General features: G+C 41.0%; 1 protein-coding gene across 1 annotated transcript in view; it reads right to left on the bottom strand.

The window, feature by feature from the left end:
- Positions 1 to 17005, bottom strand: part of slc6a6b (solute carrier family 6 member 6b) — a 37447-nt gene that overhangs the window by 19340 nt on the left and 1102 nt on the right. The window contains exons 2-3 of the mRNA XM_054616973.1: positions 5335 to 5564; positions 5107 to 5241 (exon numbers count right to left, since the gene is read on the bottom strand). Of these exons, the coding sequence (XP_054472948.1) occupies positions 5107 to 5241; positions 5335 to 5563 (364 nt within the window). The 5' untranslated portion in view covers position 5564. The remainder of the gene's footprint in view (positions 1 to 5106; positions 5242 to 5334; positions 5565 to 17005) is intronic.

Raw genomic sequence — 17005 nt, 5'->3', positions numbered from 1 at the left:
GTAATGTGATTTGACTACTGAATTCTAATTGGTTATAATTTGAGTGCAGGTAGCCGTTTTTGCCGAATTGGAAAGACTTCGCTCTAGGCGATCCCCTAGATTTCACACCAAATGGGACTGATCGTTGACCTCCAAAATCTGTACAATGCATCATAGAGTCCAGGTGGACGTTTGTGCCAAAGTTGAAGAAATTCCTTCAATCAGTGTGTTCGAGTTGTCCGTCCGTCTGTCAACCCAAATTTCTTCAAAATGTCTCCAAAAGGCATAAAAAAACCAAACAACTAGAGCTTTAACTTGGCCCAAACAGAAGACACTGACATTTCCCTTTGTCCCCATGTGAATGAATGCTGAACAACTTTGTCAACCTCCTTAAATAGAGCTACAACTTTTTACATATTAGTCCCTTTGGTTTTCCATTTCGAACGTTTTTAGTGGAATTTCATCAGCCAGAAAACAGGATGTATCAGAAGCGTGGGGTAATGAATTAACAAGTGTCACATTTCATAAAAAGAGAGCCGACCCAGATGTGATTGGGTGGATGAAAGGTACGATTGTGTATCTTCACTGTGAATGAGTAACGCTGACTATAAGCACGTTTGTTTCTACATTTTCCTCGAGAAATTAGCAGGATTATGCTTTTTTCTCTGCATTTTGGTCCTCCTCTTTGATGCTGTCAGAGCCACGTTTGTTAAAGCCCAGAACTGTATTATATAAAATACTGTCCCTCAGGCTAAATCACATGGAAATGCGTTTGAAATGACGTAACTCTGATGCAATGGTGCAGCCATAACAAAGAAGGTTTACGCAATTAAATAAGAAAATCTCAAATGTCAGTTTTTATCTAGTGCATTTGGCCTTTAACTCAAGGTCTACAGCGATATGTTTTTTATTTTTTTAACCTTTAACAGCTTCACCCTGCTCTTAAATTTTGTTTGTTTGACGTGTCGGATAACACAGGATCAAGGCTGTGTGTGTGTGTGTGTGTGTGTGTGTGTGTGTGTGTGTGTGTGGTCAAGATTCGAACATGGATTAGGTTGTAGGTCGGAGGTTAAGTCATGATTGTGGTCTCTGAGGGTCCTAATAAGTATATTAGTAGAATTTACATGTGTGTGTGTGTGTGGTTGTGTACTATCAGTCAGCACACACCGCCGACAGAGGCCACTCATCCAAATTAATGTCCTTCAACGTCATTGGCCATCTGTGTGTGTGTGTGTGTGTGTGTGTGCATGAATTTTAGTGTGTGTGTGTGTGTGTGTGTGTGTGTGTGTGTGTGTGTGTGTGTGTGTGTGTGTGTGTGTGTGTGTGTGTGTGTGTGTTTGAGTGAATGTGTGAACTATTTCACCATCGCATCATGTCCTTTTAATCACTCCGCTAATTAGCAGCTTCCAAGCATCTACATCATTAAACACACTTACACACACACACACACACTTGCCCGGATCACATGGGACAGTGCTGATCAAACAAACAGACGCGTCCTCCTCCATGATGTCATTTCTTGTGCTCATCTGCTGACCTCGGCTGACCTCGCTCGCTCTGTTTACATTCACGACTGATCCTTTTTTCAACGTATAGGTTCACTTCCCACTCCTACAGAGGAATCTGGGAGAGTAAAGGATCTTTGGAGGAGCAAGACTGAGGAAATTACCGTCGGTGATAATTGGCCTAAAGAAAGAACCTTTCTTACGAACAGATTCGGTTTGTGGCTCGTACGATTATCTTACATTTTGACATTTCTTTTAGGTATGAACAATTGGGCAACATCCAGTTTTGCTGAAGTTTCTTAAAACTTGCATTCTCTCTACTGTCCATCAGGGGGCGACTCCTCTGGTTGTATAGAAGTCTATGAGAAAATGACTCTACTTCTCTCTTGATTTATTCCCTCAGTAAACGTTGTAAACAATTACTTTTTTCCCCCACTCATGGAATATATATTTCAGATATTAAATCAACTAGGGAATCGGTGCTACACTTGGAAACCCAAAACCAAGAATTTACCTTAGTTGTACATTTTTTTTATACATAAATATCAAGCATGATTTGGTAATGGCGAAGACACACATTATGATTGTTTAGCTAATTATTGACGAGCATGTAAAGATGGACCGAGTCGGTTTCAGTTTATATAATCAAATGGTTCAGTCACACAGAGTTCAGTATTGAAGGATTCTGAATCAGTCCCTCATTAGAATGAAATAAAACATATTAAAACAATGTGCTTTGATTGGAGAAGTACCAATTATTTTATCATCCACTTCATCAGCTTTCCATCCATCCATCTTATCCAAATTTAGCATTTCTTCTCCATGTTTTTCAAAGTGCAAAGAAGCAGGACGAGCTTCAAGTTTTTTGATTAATGTTTCTGTTTTGTCAAGAGCGTGATTTTGGACGTTGCCGAGCGACGCGACTCTTATTATAGGCTACATTCTTAAGTCATTCAATATGTGCTCCTTCCTGGACGGATCAAGTGTGTTGGTGGAAACAGTTGTTATGTGTGCGTGTGTGTGTGTGTGTGTGTGTGTGTGTGTGTGTGTGTGTGTGTGTGTGGGGGGGTATTCAGTGTTTGTTGTTAGTACATTTAATTCATGGTCCCAGCTTTGGGCTAATTACACGTCGGCTGATAATTGGACTGCATTTAGTTTTTTCCTCGATGAATCAGTCTGACCTCGTGTTCATGTTGTGTTAGCCACTACTTTCATTAATGACTGGTGTACAGTGTCTGTACTGTGTGTGTATCACTTTCTGTCTGAGAGCAATTAACTTTCCATGTCGATCAAAGAAAAAACGATTTGAGAGATTTTATTCCTGCCGGTTGATGTGAAGCAACTTATTTATCTGCACTGATCTCAGCCGTCTTTCTTCTCTTTGGAGTGGGTTGGAACGGACAGCAGAAGCTCTGATTGTTGCTCTGTGGTTTTTCTATGAACACAACAGGAGACCATTTCAAATACATGAAGAAAAAAAAAAAATCAGAGCCGTGGGCAACAATTCAGATGTCTGGAACCTCATGTCTCCATTCTCTTTCTCGGATCAAATCCAAAAATGCTACATTAGACTGTACAGTCTCCAAATCATGTTCACAAGGAAGTATAGAAAGGACTCTCCATTTTTCATCTCCTCTATCTACCTGGTCTTATTCTCTCTCTCTCCCTTTTTCAGTCCGACTCCCTTTCTCTGTCTCTCTCTTTTTCCTTCTGTTTGTCTTCCCTCCATTATATCTCCATTTTTCCCCCTTGGCCTCCCTTCCTTTCTTCCTCCCTCTTTTGCCTCTCAGTTTCTCCTCTCTTCCATTAATCTTCTTTCTCTTTCTCTCTCTACCTGTAATTCTCTCCACCTTTATCTATCCATCTCACATCTCCTCTGGCTGATCTGCTTCTTTTCTTCCTCCCTCGCTCTCTCCATCTCTCTCTCTCTTCATCTCTCTGATGTGTTGCCGCTCTGTTGCCGTAGCAACGTGTGATTTGGGACACTCTGTACGCCGTCTCGGGCGTGTGTGTGTGTGTGTGTGTGTGTGTGTGAGACGGCGGGGGGATAATGTGTCTGAAAGGAAGAAAGTGAATGTGATAGCAAGAACAGCGTCAACGGTAAATAATTAAATGAAGATAATGAAACGGTTACGACGATAAAATGACCAAACTAAATTTACAAACAAGGCGTAAGGTTAGAGGGGAGGCTTACGCATGCTTGCTCGAGACCCGTCGTCAGTGTAAATACTGAAAAATCAAAAAAACTGAACGAAAATATCAACCCAGAGCAGAATGGACAGTGATGAAAGCGTTAACCTTAATCAGCCGGTAGCGAACAGGAGGAGAGGGGGAGGTGAGAAGAATCGACGAGGGAAATAAAGAAGGAGAGAAGGAAAGGAAGGATATATGGAAGAAATGAAAGAGAAATAAAAAGGTCTGGCTGGGCAACACAGAAAAAACAACAACAACAACAACAACATGGTGATTCACTCCGATGCCAGAAGCAAAATCATGAAACACATCAGGGCTTTCTCAGAAGAGAGAAGGTTTTTCACGGGAGAGGAGGTGAGAGCTGGAGAAGGTTAACGCTGAATACAGGGCCCCAGTGTGTGTCGGTGTACCAGTGCAGTGCCTGGTTGCCTGGTAACGGTTGCAGGGTAAAGTCTCAGCGGTCTGATTGGAGGAGAGTCTGGTGTGACTCAGCCTTATGTTGCACAGCCATTCCTCTGTGAAAAACAACAGAGGTCTGGAAAAATGTAAGCCCAGTAGTTGGGCAGGAAAAAAAAAAAAAAAAAAAAAAAAAAAAAAAAAGGGCCGGTGATAACAGTGCTGTGTGCTCATCAGTGGGGCGGGGCAGTGGGTGGGGCTTTAGTTCGACTTATGGGCGGGGCTATAACCTACATTATAGGTTTATATAAAGACATGTAATATATTTGTACTTGATCAATATAAATGGGTGTAGGGAGGAGGTGGGGGGGCGGACAGATCACCAGACCTTCACCAAGGAGACCATTGTTCGTGTCCCATGTGAAACCAGAAGACAACGTTTACTTCATTCGTGATGTAACTGCTGTACCGGTCGCTAATGTAGAGGGACATTCGGAAGAAAATGCGTGAAAAATACAAAAATAACTTGTTTTAAGGTACGATACTAACTGTTGCATTAGGATATGTTGCGGGATTTTAAAACACCCTAATGAGTAGACAAAGTAAGGTAAATTGTTTTACCAAAAAACTAAACTCTGAACAAAGTTTAAGGATAAAACTTCAATACTAGATTGTTTCGTCTGCCCTGGGGTGGGCACAAACAAACACATGTGAATATAGCACTAATGCTATGTATAGCTCTGCTAGGACAAAAGCATCACCATTTGATACATTGTTATAAACTCAAGGTTCCTAAAATACAAAAACCTCAACAAAACTCAAATTTCCATGAATCTGCAAGATGTTTTGTATTTTTTTTTTTTTTTTTTAAACTTGTGTGATTCCCCCATGAGACGAGACACACCTGGGACACTGTTGATGAGGGTGAAAGCACCATCCGTCCACCACCCCCATTGTTTTTGCTGCTCCCGTTCATGTAAAGACCGACACTATGTCCTATACCAACTATCAATCCAATGAATTGGGGACATACCAGTAAAGATGGGGCAGAGCTTCTCCCAGCAGGTGATGCCCCCCTCAGAGGTGAACTGACCCAGGGAAACCTCCAGGAAGAAGACCGGCAGACCTCCGCCAAACAGGAAAATGAAGTAGGGGATGAGAAATGCACCTGGGTGGAGTGAAAACATAGTCATTATGAATGTGGAAAAGCAAGATAAGCAAATAAACCCTATGAATAGGTGAGATATTTCAAAAGCCTTACCTCCACCATTCTTATAGCAGAGGTACGGGAAACGCCAGACGTTCCCTAAACCAACAAAGCCGCCAGCAACGGACAGAACAAAGTCCAACTTGCTGGCCCACTTCTCCCGCTGTGGATGTTTGCCCTCGGCCTCGTCTTCGGGCCGAGTTCCGGGGCTTTTACCTGGAGACGGCTTCAGAGTGTCCTTGTGGAAATCCTTCAGGCACTGAAGTTTCTCTTTTTGAGCCATTCTGTAGAAACAGGAGACAGAGAAAGAAAAGATATTGTGAGAATTGGAACGGAAATGAAACCACCGACGGCAGCCTTTAAATACTGTCGTCTATACGTGGAACGCTTAATAGTCTAAATAGAACCACCTGATGAAAGGGGAGTGGAAAGACGACATGACATTCCAGGCATTCATATGCCCTGAAAGCTTTTGAAACGTATTACTTTCTACTCGTATTTTACTGACACCATATTCAGAGATCAGGGACATCTTCAATATTTAGTCAACTGTACTCCAGTAGATACAAAATACAATTTTAGTTGTAATGGGAATCAAACTTTTGATGTTATAGTTATAGGGGAAATTTCTGCCCCGAATACAAGTCTGTTGCACAAACAATATCTCCAGACCGATCAGCTGATGTGGCAGTAGAGACAAAGGGAGCATTATGCTGACCTTCATGACTTCCAAGAACATTACAAGAGCTTTTTTTCTTCAATAATTCATTAATTCTAATTATTATTAATACCTTTCAATTGCTCCCAAGCTGCCTCAGTGGATTCATGGATAATGTCTTTCATTAACATGATCACTTTTTACATTTTTCATGTAACCCGTTACCACGTAGCCTGGAGGACTCTGGGTTCAAGTTGTTGCTCGGCTTCTTTGAACTTATACTGCTGCGGTTTGAGCGTGCCAGTGGAAACAACCCCCCCCAACAACCCCCCCCCACACACACACACACACACACACACACACACACAAATTAGTCTTCACTGAATCGTGTCAACTGTTTGTTGGAACCGTTAAGATATCATTATCTAACCGCAACGCCACACTCTTGGCTTAACTGGTGCGATACTTGTTACTTCAACAAGTACATAGCCTCTCGTGATGGTAAATTTCAATACAAAAACAGATTTAGCTGTTCATCTTCAACTGATACAACGGGGTTTTGATGAAAAACCCCCATGAAAATGTTTAATACTCTCCTGTGAATTTTTCACATTTAACTATTCATAAGCAGCAATAAGAATTTTGCAATTGTTGAAATGCTTCAACAGCGTCTGGCAGTCTTTCTGAGGTAAACTGTTGTATATCCTTAGCTGCTGTAAGCTATTTTATTGAGTTTGCTTTTAGAAAAATGCTAAGAGTGAATTTGAGTTACCGCTGCTAAACAAATAGTGTTTATGTCTAGGGCTTTTATTGTGAAAGATAAAAAAAATGGAAGGACTGGATCTGGACTGCGTTGACTTTGTCAACACATTCATACTGAATAGCAGTCAAAATAAAGTGCCAGATGGGGTTGCCAGAAAAAATATTGGCATAGTGCGTTTCTGCAAAACACTGTAAACGTTGAATGCCAACAAATGTGTACCAAAAATACATCCCATGAATGCATTTCCTATGAACCTTGCATCACGCTTGCAGAAATGCACAATTACACGTTGTGAAACAATTGGTTGGGTTTGGGCAACAAGCAACTGGTTTAAGATCAGTAAAATGATCATGGTTTTTGTAAATCGCAACGTATCAATGTAACGTAACAATTTAACATAACAACGTTACAAACAGCGCAACTTAGCAACATGATGCAACAATGTAATTGTTAGATCCAAAAAAAAGCACAATGTTATACATGACAAGGCCTCCACCTACACATAAACTCTCGATTTTCATCCTTGTTAAATGCAATGTAGTTTGTTTTCGTTGATTTTGATGTTGTTATCAAGTCATTTAGCTCCACCCAGTGCGCTCAGTGTGGTGGTGGAATGATGAGTTCAATGTATCTGCCTCGAATGAAAGCTAGAGTTAATCGAAAGCAAAACAAGAACACCTGAAATGTCCATTTAAGGGATTGAGTCAGTCTTGTATGTGTGCAATAGGGAGGGAGAGAGGGAGTCAGAGGAGGAGACAGACATACTTAGTAGTCAGCAGATGTCTGTCATTGTGGAAAATGTCATGTCTTTATCTATTTCCATCTGCCAGACTGCTATAGCATCAGCTTCTCTCTCTTTGTCTCTCTCATTCATCTATTCCCAGACTATTTGCAAGATATTTAAGCAAGGCAGGATCGAGGACAATACTACATTTTAGATGAATCCGTATGTTTTTTTTTCTGTTGCTTATTTTATTTTCAATTATTTGTTTCCCAAAATGTTTTCACCATGAACATATTCTAGACAAAGAATATAGTTTTACCTAACAATTAACTAACTAAAAGAGATGAATTGCATCATTAGGATGACATGCGTCTTTCAGTTAGGAAATATTTCAAGTAAGATCAGCTTGTTTTATCTGCACAAAGAAGAAAAATGTGTCCACCATCTATCTATAGTGCATGCAAGTATGTTTAAAACTAGTTAATGATTTCACAAACGCACATACTCACACACATTTGTTTTCATGACTAATTTCCTAGACAGTTAATTAATAACACTGAGGAAACTGAAAGCACTCGCTGTGTGTCTGTGTGTGTGTGTGTGTGTGTGTGTGTGTGTGTATTTCCTGTTTGAGATACAATGGACTCCATTATGTCTGTGGCCAACTCCAGCAGTAGATAGTAATGGCCATGAGTGATATTACTTCCACTAAAGAGGCAGACTGGCATTTTGATGTGAATAACAAAACCAGCTACAATTAATGAAATCCTGCTACGCTGGCTAATGCTCTTTGACCACAGAGAGAATGGGATAATTGAGGCTGTTTATAATAGAAACACTTGAATAAATTGATGGTGAATTAATATAGATTATATTGTCAGACAAGCATTAATATTAGTTTAACTGCCTGGTTTTGGTTCATTTTGGCACAGGAAACAAAACTAATTTATTTACTGAAAACAATATAGAGTCGGGTGTCATCAGCAAATAAACAATAATCAAAACAAAGAAAAATGATCTTTATCCGTGTAGATGATGACTCATTAATATAACAGATTCAAGTTTGAAAAGTAGAGGACCCACAACTAGGCCTTGTGGCACTCCATGGAAGCTTTTAACTCACTATAAAAACTACTACATAAAGTATGGGTGAACTGTATCAAATGAGACATCCACAGGCTTGGTTACATCGGGCACAATGTGACCTCTAATCCATTTAGCTCCAATGAAACAATCAAGTGAAGGAAAAGATGCCTGAACATTAGACAATCATCTCCACGACTTGAGCCTTATTTTCACACTGAGCTCTTATTATTGTGCATTATTTGGCATATTCTGCAATCTACAACGCATAGCAATATCTTTGTTCCTGCGCAAGAGGAAACGAGAGGTGAGTTTCAGATGTGGATGGTGAGTTAATGAGATCCACAATCAATACTGATGCACATTAACATCAATTATGGAAGAAGTCATCCGTGTGTGTGTGTGTGTGTGTTAATAGAAATAGATGTTTGTTTTGCTACTCTGTGTTTCTGGACACCCCTTTAACCTCGTTGAGTTCACAAAAGCTTTTGTGTAACAATCGTGTTACACAAGTACTCTCTGGTAGTGCTTTACAACATTAAAGTCCTCTGCTTTGCATTTCTGCTTTTTGTATTACCAATTTGTTTTGGATAAATGCAAATACAGTTCTTCAGAGGAAAACTGTACAGCCTAACATTCATTTACTTCCTCTCAACACCCTCTCAATGCTTAATATGCCATCATATTTTGCTAGAGGATAAGCATGATGATGATACATGTATAATAATTAACGTCTTGTTTAAAGTGTTTTATTTACAGCTAAATCCAATTGGACATGGGGCTAGAAAAACATTAATCTGGGTGATGTGGTTGCGATCCTTTTTTACATTGCTGACAAAAATGTACTCACACTTGTCGCTGTGTGAAGGACGCGCCAATGATGCGTTGAAGCATCAACAAATCATACGTTTTGCTTTCACCTTCTTCTTTTCCATCAAAAAAATGCTTTTAGCCAATTACCAGCGCTATTTAACGGCCTAACTACGTCAATAAGAGCTTGAGCAGAGACAATGGTAGAAAACGTTGTCACGCTAGGACACTTGTAGTGTGAACACAGTATTCGAAAGAGGTTTCGGTGATCAGATAACCAAAAGAACTGCAGATTTTGATGCTTCTTGGATGTTTCCTCACCCAGAGAAGTTCCATCAGAAGACACAAAGTAGAAGAGGTCACCGTACTGTTTTAAAAGGTCGATTGTCGGAAAGGGGAATTTGCAGATTCGCATTTCGAGAGTTGTTTGGCGTTATGAAGGGCGGTGAAATTCCTCACAGTCATCAGCGAGCAATGATACGAGCAGGATATGTTACAGTTCCACGGTTGCCTGGAAAACAACCTCCAGAGAGCAAGACAGGCCGTGGGAATTGCAATGACTTGTGGGACGAATTAAAGCGCAGGCCAAAAGCTTGCTACAAAACATAGAAACTCATTGTCTGGTGTTGATGTATGTATGTATGTATGTATGTATGTATGTATGTATGTATGTATGTATGTATGTATGTATGTATGTATGTATGTGTGTGTGTTGGGCTGAGACTCATGTAGTGACTTCAGAACCCAGCCAGTATTACACACACACACACATTTTCTAACAACTTACATAACACACTCTCCTATTCTAAGACCTTGTACATTTCCACTGGGCTGACCACCTTTTAATTCCACTCTTCTCCTCCCTCCTCCTCCTCCTCCTCTTCCTCCTCTGCCCCACATTTCTTTCACTCCGTCTCCTCATCCTCCTTCCTCTCTTTGAGAAATCAGAGCTGATATTTTACTCCTCCAACTAGGCTCCAGCGATATGATGAGATAAGCGTTCAACACGATATTGGTTGGCCGCGATAACGGGCATCGAATGTCCACAATAACAAGGCAATATTTAATTATTCAACGCCGGCTATGAACTTTGTGCTATATTCAGTCACTCTCTCTTGTTTTTTCGCTGTGCTTCATTGCAACGTTGCCGCAGATCAAAAATAGCCTACGACTGATTTATTTTTATTGTGGTTATATGTATAAAAGCAACTTATGGTGCTGTTAGATTGCTGCTGGAAAGCCCTGTTAATTAATACAGCTGTGTGCAGGAGAGTAAACAGTTAATGACTTCTGTAAAAATGTCTTGAAAGGTAAAATGCCAATAAATATGCATTGTAGGAGGATATTTTGTTGCTGTGAATTTTGGAAATAATTACATTTATCATTTTTCAATAAATACATTTGGACTAGGGACTGGGATAATTACAGAGACAAGGACACAGCGCCACTTTGCTCAATGCGTGTGTGTGTTTGAGAGAGAGGAAGGGAAACTGGAATATGGTGGACTTTTGCACGCAATATTTCAAAATTATCAAACAGATTACGCAAGTCCTGCCACCGCCGCCGACCACAAAGACCAAAACTCCTCCCACAGTCAGCCATCAAGCCTCAATCATCAGGGCTACCATAAAAAACATGAGTCAACGTTGGCCAGAGTGTACTAGGGTAGTAACTATCAGTTGTTTGATCTGATATTGATTGAAGCATGTCCTTGTGTAAAACAGCGCTTACTGCTTATTGATTTTTGCCACGATGAGGCCATTTGAGGGTAGCGTACCATTTACGATAATTTCATACATTCTTGTTAAGCAGTATTGTGATATCTTCTTTCATCTTTTTATAGTTCTTCTTGGAATTTAGTTCATCATCTATCCCCATCTTTTCCTCTCCCCTCATTTTTTCTTCCTCCCTTTTTCCTGCTCTTCAACTTACTCCCTCTTCTCCTCCTCCACCTCTTTCATCTGCCGTTCCTCTTTTGATCCACGTCCTTATTTTTCCATTTATTTTATTTCCTCCTGCCATTCTTGCATCTTTCTTTTCCTCTTGTACCTGCTTCTCCAAACTCGTCTTATACTCTGCCTCTTCAGAGAAACAGAAAGAGAGGGACTTTATTGTGCGTATCATTGGGTGAGAGAAAAGACATGAAGAGAGGAACAAGTAGAGAAAAGGTAACATAAACAAGAGGGAGAAATAGATAAGGGGCAGAGGGGACGGAGTAAAAGAGGGTGAAAGAGAGGGCTGTTAAAAGTTAACTCAGAACAGGGGAGTTAAAAAAAGATAAAAGGGGAGGGGTATGCAGCTACAGATGGGTTACTAAAAAAAAAAAAAAAAAAAAAAAAAAAAAAAAAAAAAGCGATTAAGAACAGAGAGTCACACGCCGATAAAGATAGCTTTATATGTGACAGATGCAGTAAAACCGAAATTGAGCAAGATTGCAAACAGCACAGGATGAGCGACGGAAACATCAAATGTAACACAGAGAGAAAAGAGGCACAAAGAGAGATAACAGGAAGTGTGAAAGTTAAAGAAAAACAGAGAGAGGTGCATAGCTTTCAGTCTTATCTAACGAGAGTCAACAGTCGCTCTTCATTCTCTGTATTTTTTGGGGGGCTTTTCTGCATTCCAGTACTGAATGCCATGCAGGTGAATGGGTTCACCCTGGTTTACACACACACACACACTTAGATATGTATCGAGACTGTCATACCAGGATGCATCTTGGCATTCATGAAACTATCTGGAACCAACGGATCAGTACACTTGGCATCAGTCTTAGGGCAAAATTTTCCGAAGACGCTTTGCCCCGACGGAGGTCCCTGCTCTTATCCTGATTGGGTCGGTTTAGTACTAAGCTGGGGGGGTTTATCACAAATGAAGTGCCAGCTGCATGATTGCGCCAGCTTTTATCTTTTTAACCCTGCATTCACGTCATATCAGATATGAAGGAAGTACGAACAGATAACTCGCTCGATTTCGCATGAACATTGTGTCACCGTGTCGGATCACAAAATAGGCCGCTGCCAGTAAGTCTGAGTCATGAGACTCTACAAAAATAAAGAGGAACTATTCATTTTACCAACAGATAGCATTTCAACTGCAGCTCGAGCCAAATGAAATACCAGCAATATAGGAGAAGAAAATCTGAATTCTTTTGGGGTTGATGACAACCATTTGTTTGCTAATCTGACCCAGCGGAGGGTTTGATACACAGAATCAACTGCAAGTGCAATGTGGATACTGAACATTTGGCTGTGATTGGATGCACCATCTGTGGCTCAGTGATAGACTGGGTCCAATCAGAGGATAGGCGGTTTGATCCCCCCCGCTCTGTTAGTCCATGTTGAGGTGTCCTTGGGCTAGATAAGCGCTATACAAGCACAAGTCTATTTACCAATCGATTAAACTCTTGCCTACGACAGTCGGGTGAAGAGCAGAAGCATATTTTCAGCGCCGTTTTGGCTTTTTCTTTCAAATGACGAATTACTTTCCAGTTCTGATGTTACTGATGCTATAGCAGCATCTACGCTAACGTCTTCAGTAGCTCCTCCCAGGATGCCGATTGTTTCGTGCTTTGGCTTGTCGGACACAAACGATTACTTGAAGCCTCACAAGATGGATTTTCGCGTGTCCCGCGCTGACTTAAAAGTTACGCTTGACAATTCATTCTTGACGTTGGAAACGGCAGCCGTGGAGCTTTTTCGACCACATCACAGTCTTCATCGGCAGAGTGAGGTTTCTCAGTTGTCGTGTAACTTCTGATGTTCAAATTTTGCAAATATTTCATTTAAAAAAAGTTGCTACTTTCACCTACTGGTCGCTGTAATGATCCATGCAGAGTTTAAAAAAAAAAAATCCAAGACATCCCAGTTTAAAAGGGTCAAATGGTCGATCTTGCTTGACCACATCACAGTCTTCATCGGCAGAGTGAGTTTGCTCAGTTGTCATGGAGCTGCAGATGTTCAAACTTTCTACAGAAGGTTGCTTTTGCTTTGCTACTTGAAATCTGTGTTCCTTCAGGTGGATATTACGGATGCGGAGTCCATCCATCATGTCAACTCTCAGTCGGTAAGCGGGTCTGGTGGCCACGAGGGGGCGCTGGCCCGTTAAGTCCGTCATTGACCTTCCTTCAGAATAATTGACCTTCCATCATCCCGTGTGAAGATGTGAAATTGGCATTCCTTCCTTTAATACCATTAGGCCTGACCCTCCCATGAAAGCTGGCTATAAATCAACATCTTAACTGCTTTCACCTTCAGCCGCCAAGGTGAATGAAATCTTTCAAAGCAGCTGAACGAGATTACCAGCTGGTCAAACGACAACACGCTTATATAAAACAAACAAGATTAATGGGAGCAAAAATGATTGTATCAATGCAAGTAATCAAGTGGGTAAGTTTCATGATTGTACCCATCGGATCATTTTTACCCTTTTTGCCTGTGGTGTCTTCAAAATGTATATAAGGATATTTTCTCAGAGTCTGAGCCAAAAATCTCCATTTCAGTAGCACTTACATACACCAAACTTTCCAGTTTCATTCCCATCTATATTCGGAAGGTTTTTACAGAGGGGTTTGTTCATACATCATTCATGGGCTGAATTATAGAACATTTTATTTATAAAAACATGTAGAAATTGGATTTCTTACAGCTGTTGCCAGTACTTTCTGATTTCCCCCCCCGTGTAAAAACGCTCGACTCTAACAACTATCAACAAATTGAATAAAGAGTTTATAACCTGGCTTTATCCAATGTTCAGATTTCTGTTCTGGAAATGTAGCACATATTTAATAACATATACGCCTCGTTTGCATATTTCACCATACTTTTTTTTAGAAAACTTGCAAAACAAAAATGCTTCTATTAATCCAATTTATCAGCTGGGGAAGTTTTATGGAGATTCTTTATTACATTTTTAACCCCATTCACCTGTAGCGTCTCCGGGTTGTTGGAGTGTTTGTGGGTCAGCGGTTCATGCTGGGTAATCTGTACAGTAGCAGTACAGCATGAACTGATATCACCGACACACGCTCATATACTGGAAGTCTGGCAGCAGCTCTCGCAGTGTAACTGGATGACGGGTAATGTTCACCGTGTCACTGTTGGCTCTCTCAGTTTTCCATTTGTAAAAAACTACTCTGGGAATGCTTACGGCTGAGATTTCACACACACACACACACACACACACACACACACACACACACACACACACACACACACACACACACACACACACACACACACACACACACACACACACACACACACACACACACACACACACACACACACACACACACACACACACACACACACCTCATGAATGATTTAAAAGCAAACAAGCCTGCAGTTAATAGAGCAGCTTTTGGGTGCTGCTTTGAAAGACAACTCAAAAAACGACAAAATCCAGTATATATATTTTCACTTAACATGCAACTTGGAAATACCCCGTGGCACACACACACTTCGATGCATTTCGTGTGTTCAAGTGATGTTTTTTTTCCTTTTTTTTCCATTAATCAGCAGCAGGAGAAAAGGTTGCCACCTACAGAACCAGCCACAGGACACAAAGAGAGCCTTATATTCAGCCATGAGGTGTGCATCTGGATGCAAAAGTTCTGATGCGATCTCCAGCTCACAGTGGCCGATTCAGAAGAGTGTCACACATCAGCTCGACGAGGACTCTACAGCAGCCCAGATTAGATTAAACCCAGGGTCAGGACACACACACCGCTTTATGTCTGCAAAGTGAGGTAGGACCTGTACGCCAGGTTATCCAGCTAGAAGGTTCCACCCAAAGTACAAAATGGGACATCACACTTCCCGTTTTTTTTAAAAAGGGCTACTAACCAACAAGGACTTCTTTACACTGGGTTTCAGGGGGAGTTTTATTGACCCGTGAAGATCTAAATGCTGTTCCACCGGCATTTTACATCCTGCCAACAGTATAATTCATGGCAAAAAAAATATTGAATACTTTCACAAAATAGCAGCAATCGAAGCTGTAAGTAAACTTTAATTACCACCTCATTGCCGTATGCCTCTGCTAACCGGTCAGGTTGCAGTTTACGTCCTTTTCTGTCCAAAATCTCATCGGTTCATTATTTTCTCCTATTAGAGATCTGTGTGCATTTCTCGTAATTAGCCTATGAATCCTTGAGTCTGGGCCCAAAAAGGTGTTTGGTGAGGTCAAAGTGATATTTTACTATTTTCGGTTCAAACCATGAGTGAAAGTGGACGTTTGTGCCAAATTTGAAGACACACGCTCAAAAAAGGTGCTCCTGGGATATCGAGTTCGCTAGAATGGAACGGACAGACGGACAACCCGAAGATAGAATGCGTCCGACCACGGCTGTCCCTGGCACAGAGGCACAGCTCTGCCATGGAGATAACATCTGTCTTTAATACCTTGTCAATCAGGGGTGCAACGTTTGTTCAGTAGGGTTGGGTTCTTCAGTAGGGTTGGGTAGTCAACGTTTTTTTCAGTTGGGTTGGGTTGTTCTAGAAGTTTTGGATCACTTTCTACGTTGGAAACTACCCAGAGTTGTTATCGCCCCGAGTCCAACAAGACTCTGGACTAAGTCCAACAAGACTCTGGGTCATTTCCAACGTTGAAAGTGATCCAAAACGTCTAGAACAACCCAACCCAACTGAAAAAAAACGTTGACCCCCTGATAAAACCTTCTTCCGTTTCAGCCATTTAAAAACGAATGCGAGACACATCAAATCTGAAGATTCAACACAAACTAACCCAAGAACGAAGATCCAATACAGCAACCAGAAGACAAATGGAGACCGGATGCAGAAATGTGTTCCAAAAATTGATGAACTCCTACAAGCATTTGACCGTTGAGTTGGAATAGATGTTGGGAAATGACTATACTTCCCGTACTAGCGCCTACTGATTTGTAAAGAATTACCTGATTATAAAAAAGGGACCATAAAGAACCCATGTGCTAAGTTTTTTATCACGTGAAGGCAGAAGAGTTCAATTTATCTCACTTCATTCACATAACGTCAAATCAACAGAAGTTATCTTCAGACACTTTTCATAAAAAGGTGCAGGTCTAGAATCTACAGAGACCCAACACCCCCCCCCCTCTAGGCAAGCACCAGGCCAGAGAATAAACAGGTAGAAACCCTGGGCAGAACCAGGCAGCCATCTGCCGTGAGCAGCTTACAAATCAGAGAGAGAAACCATTTTTTAAAACGCAATATCTACAATAATGACAGAAAAAGGACTACTGCTTATATTATTAATGGAAGAAGATGAGAAGAAAGAAAACCAAAGAGTGATCGGCAGCAGAGCAGCTCACTGACTGAGAGAGAGAGAGAGAGAGAGAGAGAGAGAGAGAGAGGGGCGTGGGGTGGAATAAAACCACCATGAAGACTGTCATTCATCTGTGTGTTCCTGCACTGAGCTGATCTCATATACACGGAACACAAACATGTAAATGCATTTATTTAAATGTTGCCACAGATCTTTGGATTCATATTTCTAACTGCACCGTCTACATGTCTCTATCTCTAAGTTATCTTTACTTATTCTGGGTTTCTTTTGTTTTTTTCCCCCCCCCACATTTTTCTTTTTGGCAATGCAAATGTTTCCAGTGCAAATGAACTGGTATGATAGAGAGAGATAGAGAGATAGAGAGAGAGAGAGAGGGGAGACAAAAGATAAAGAGACTATA

This window comes from Anoplopoma fimbria, chromosome 17 (genome assembly GCF_027596085.1).
Source record: "Anoplopoma fimbria isolate UVic2021 breed Golden Eagle Sablefish chromosome 17, Afim_UVic_2022, whole genome shotgun sequence".
Taxonomy (NCBI): domain Eukaryota; kingdom Metazoa; phylum Chordata; class Actinopteri; order Perciformes; family Anoplopomatidae; genus Anoplopoma; species Anoplopoma fimbria.
This window is presented reverse-complemented; position numbering and strand designations above follow the sequence as displayed.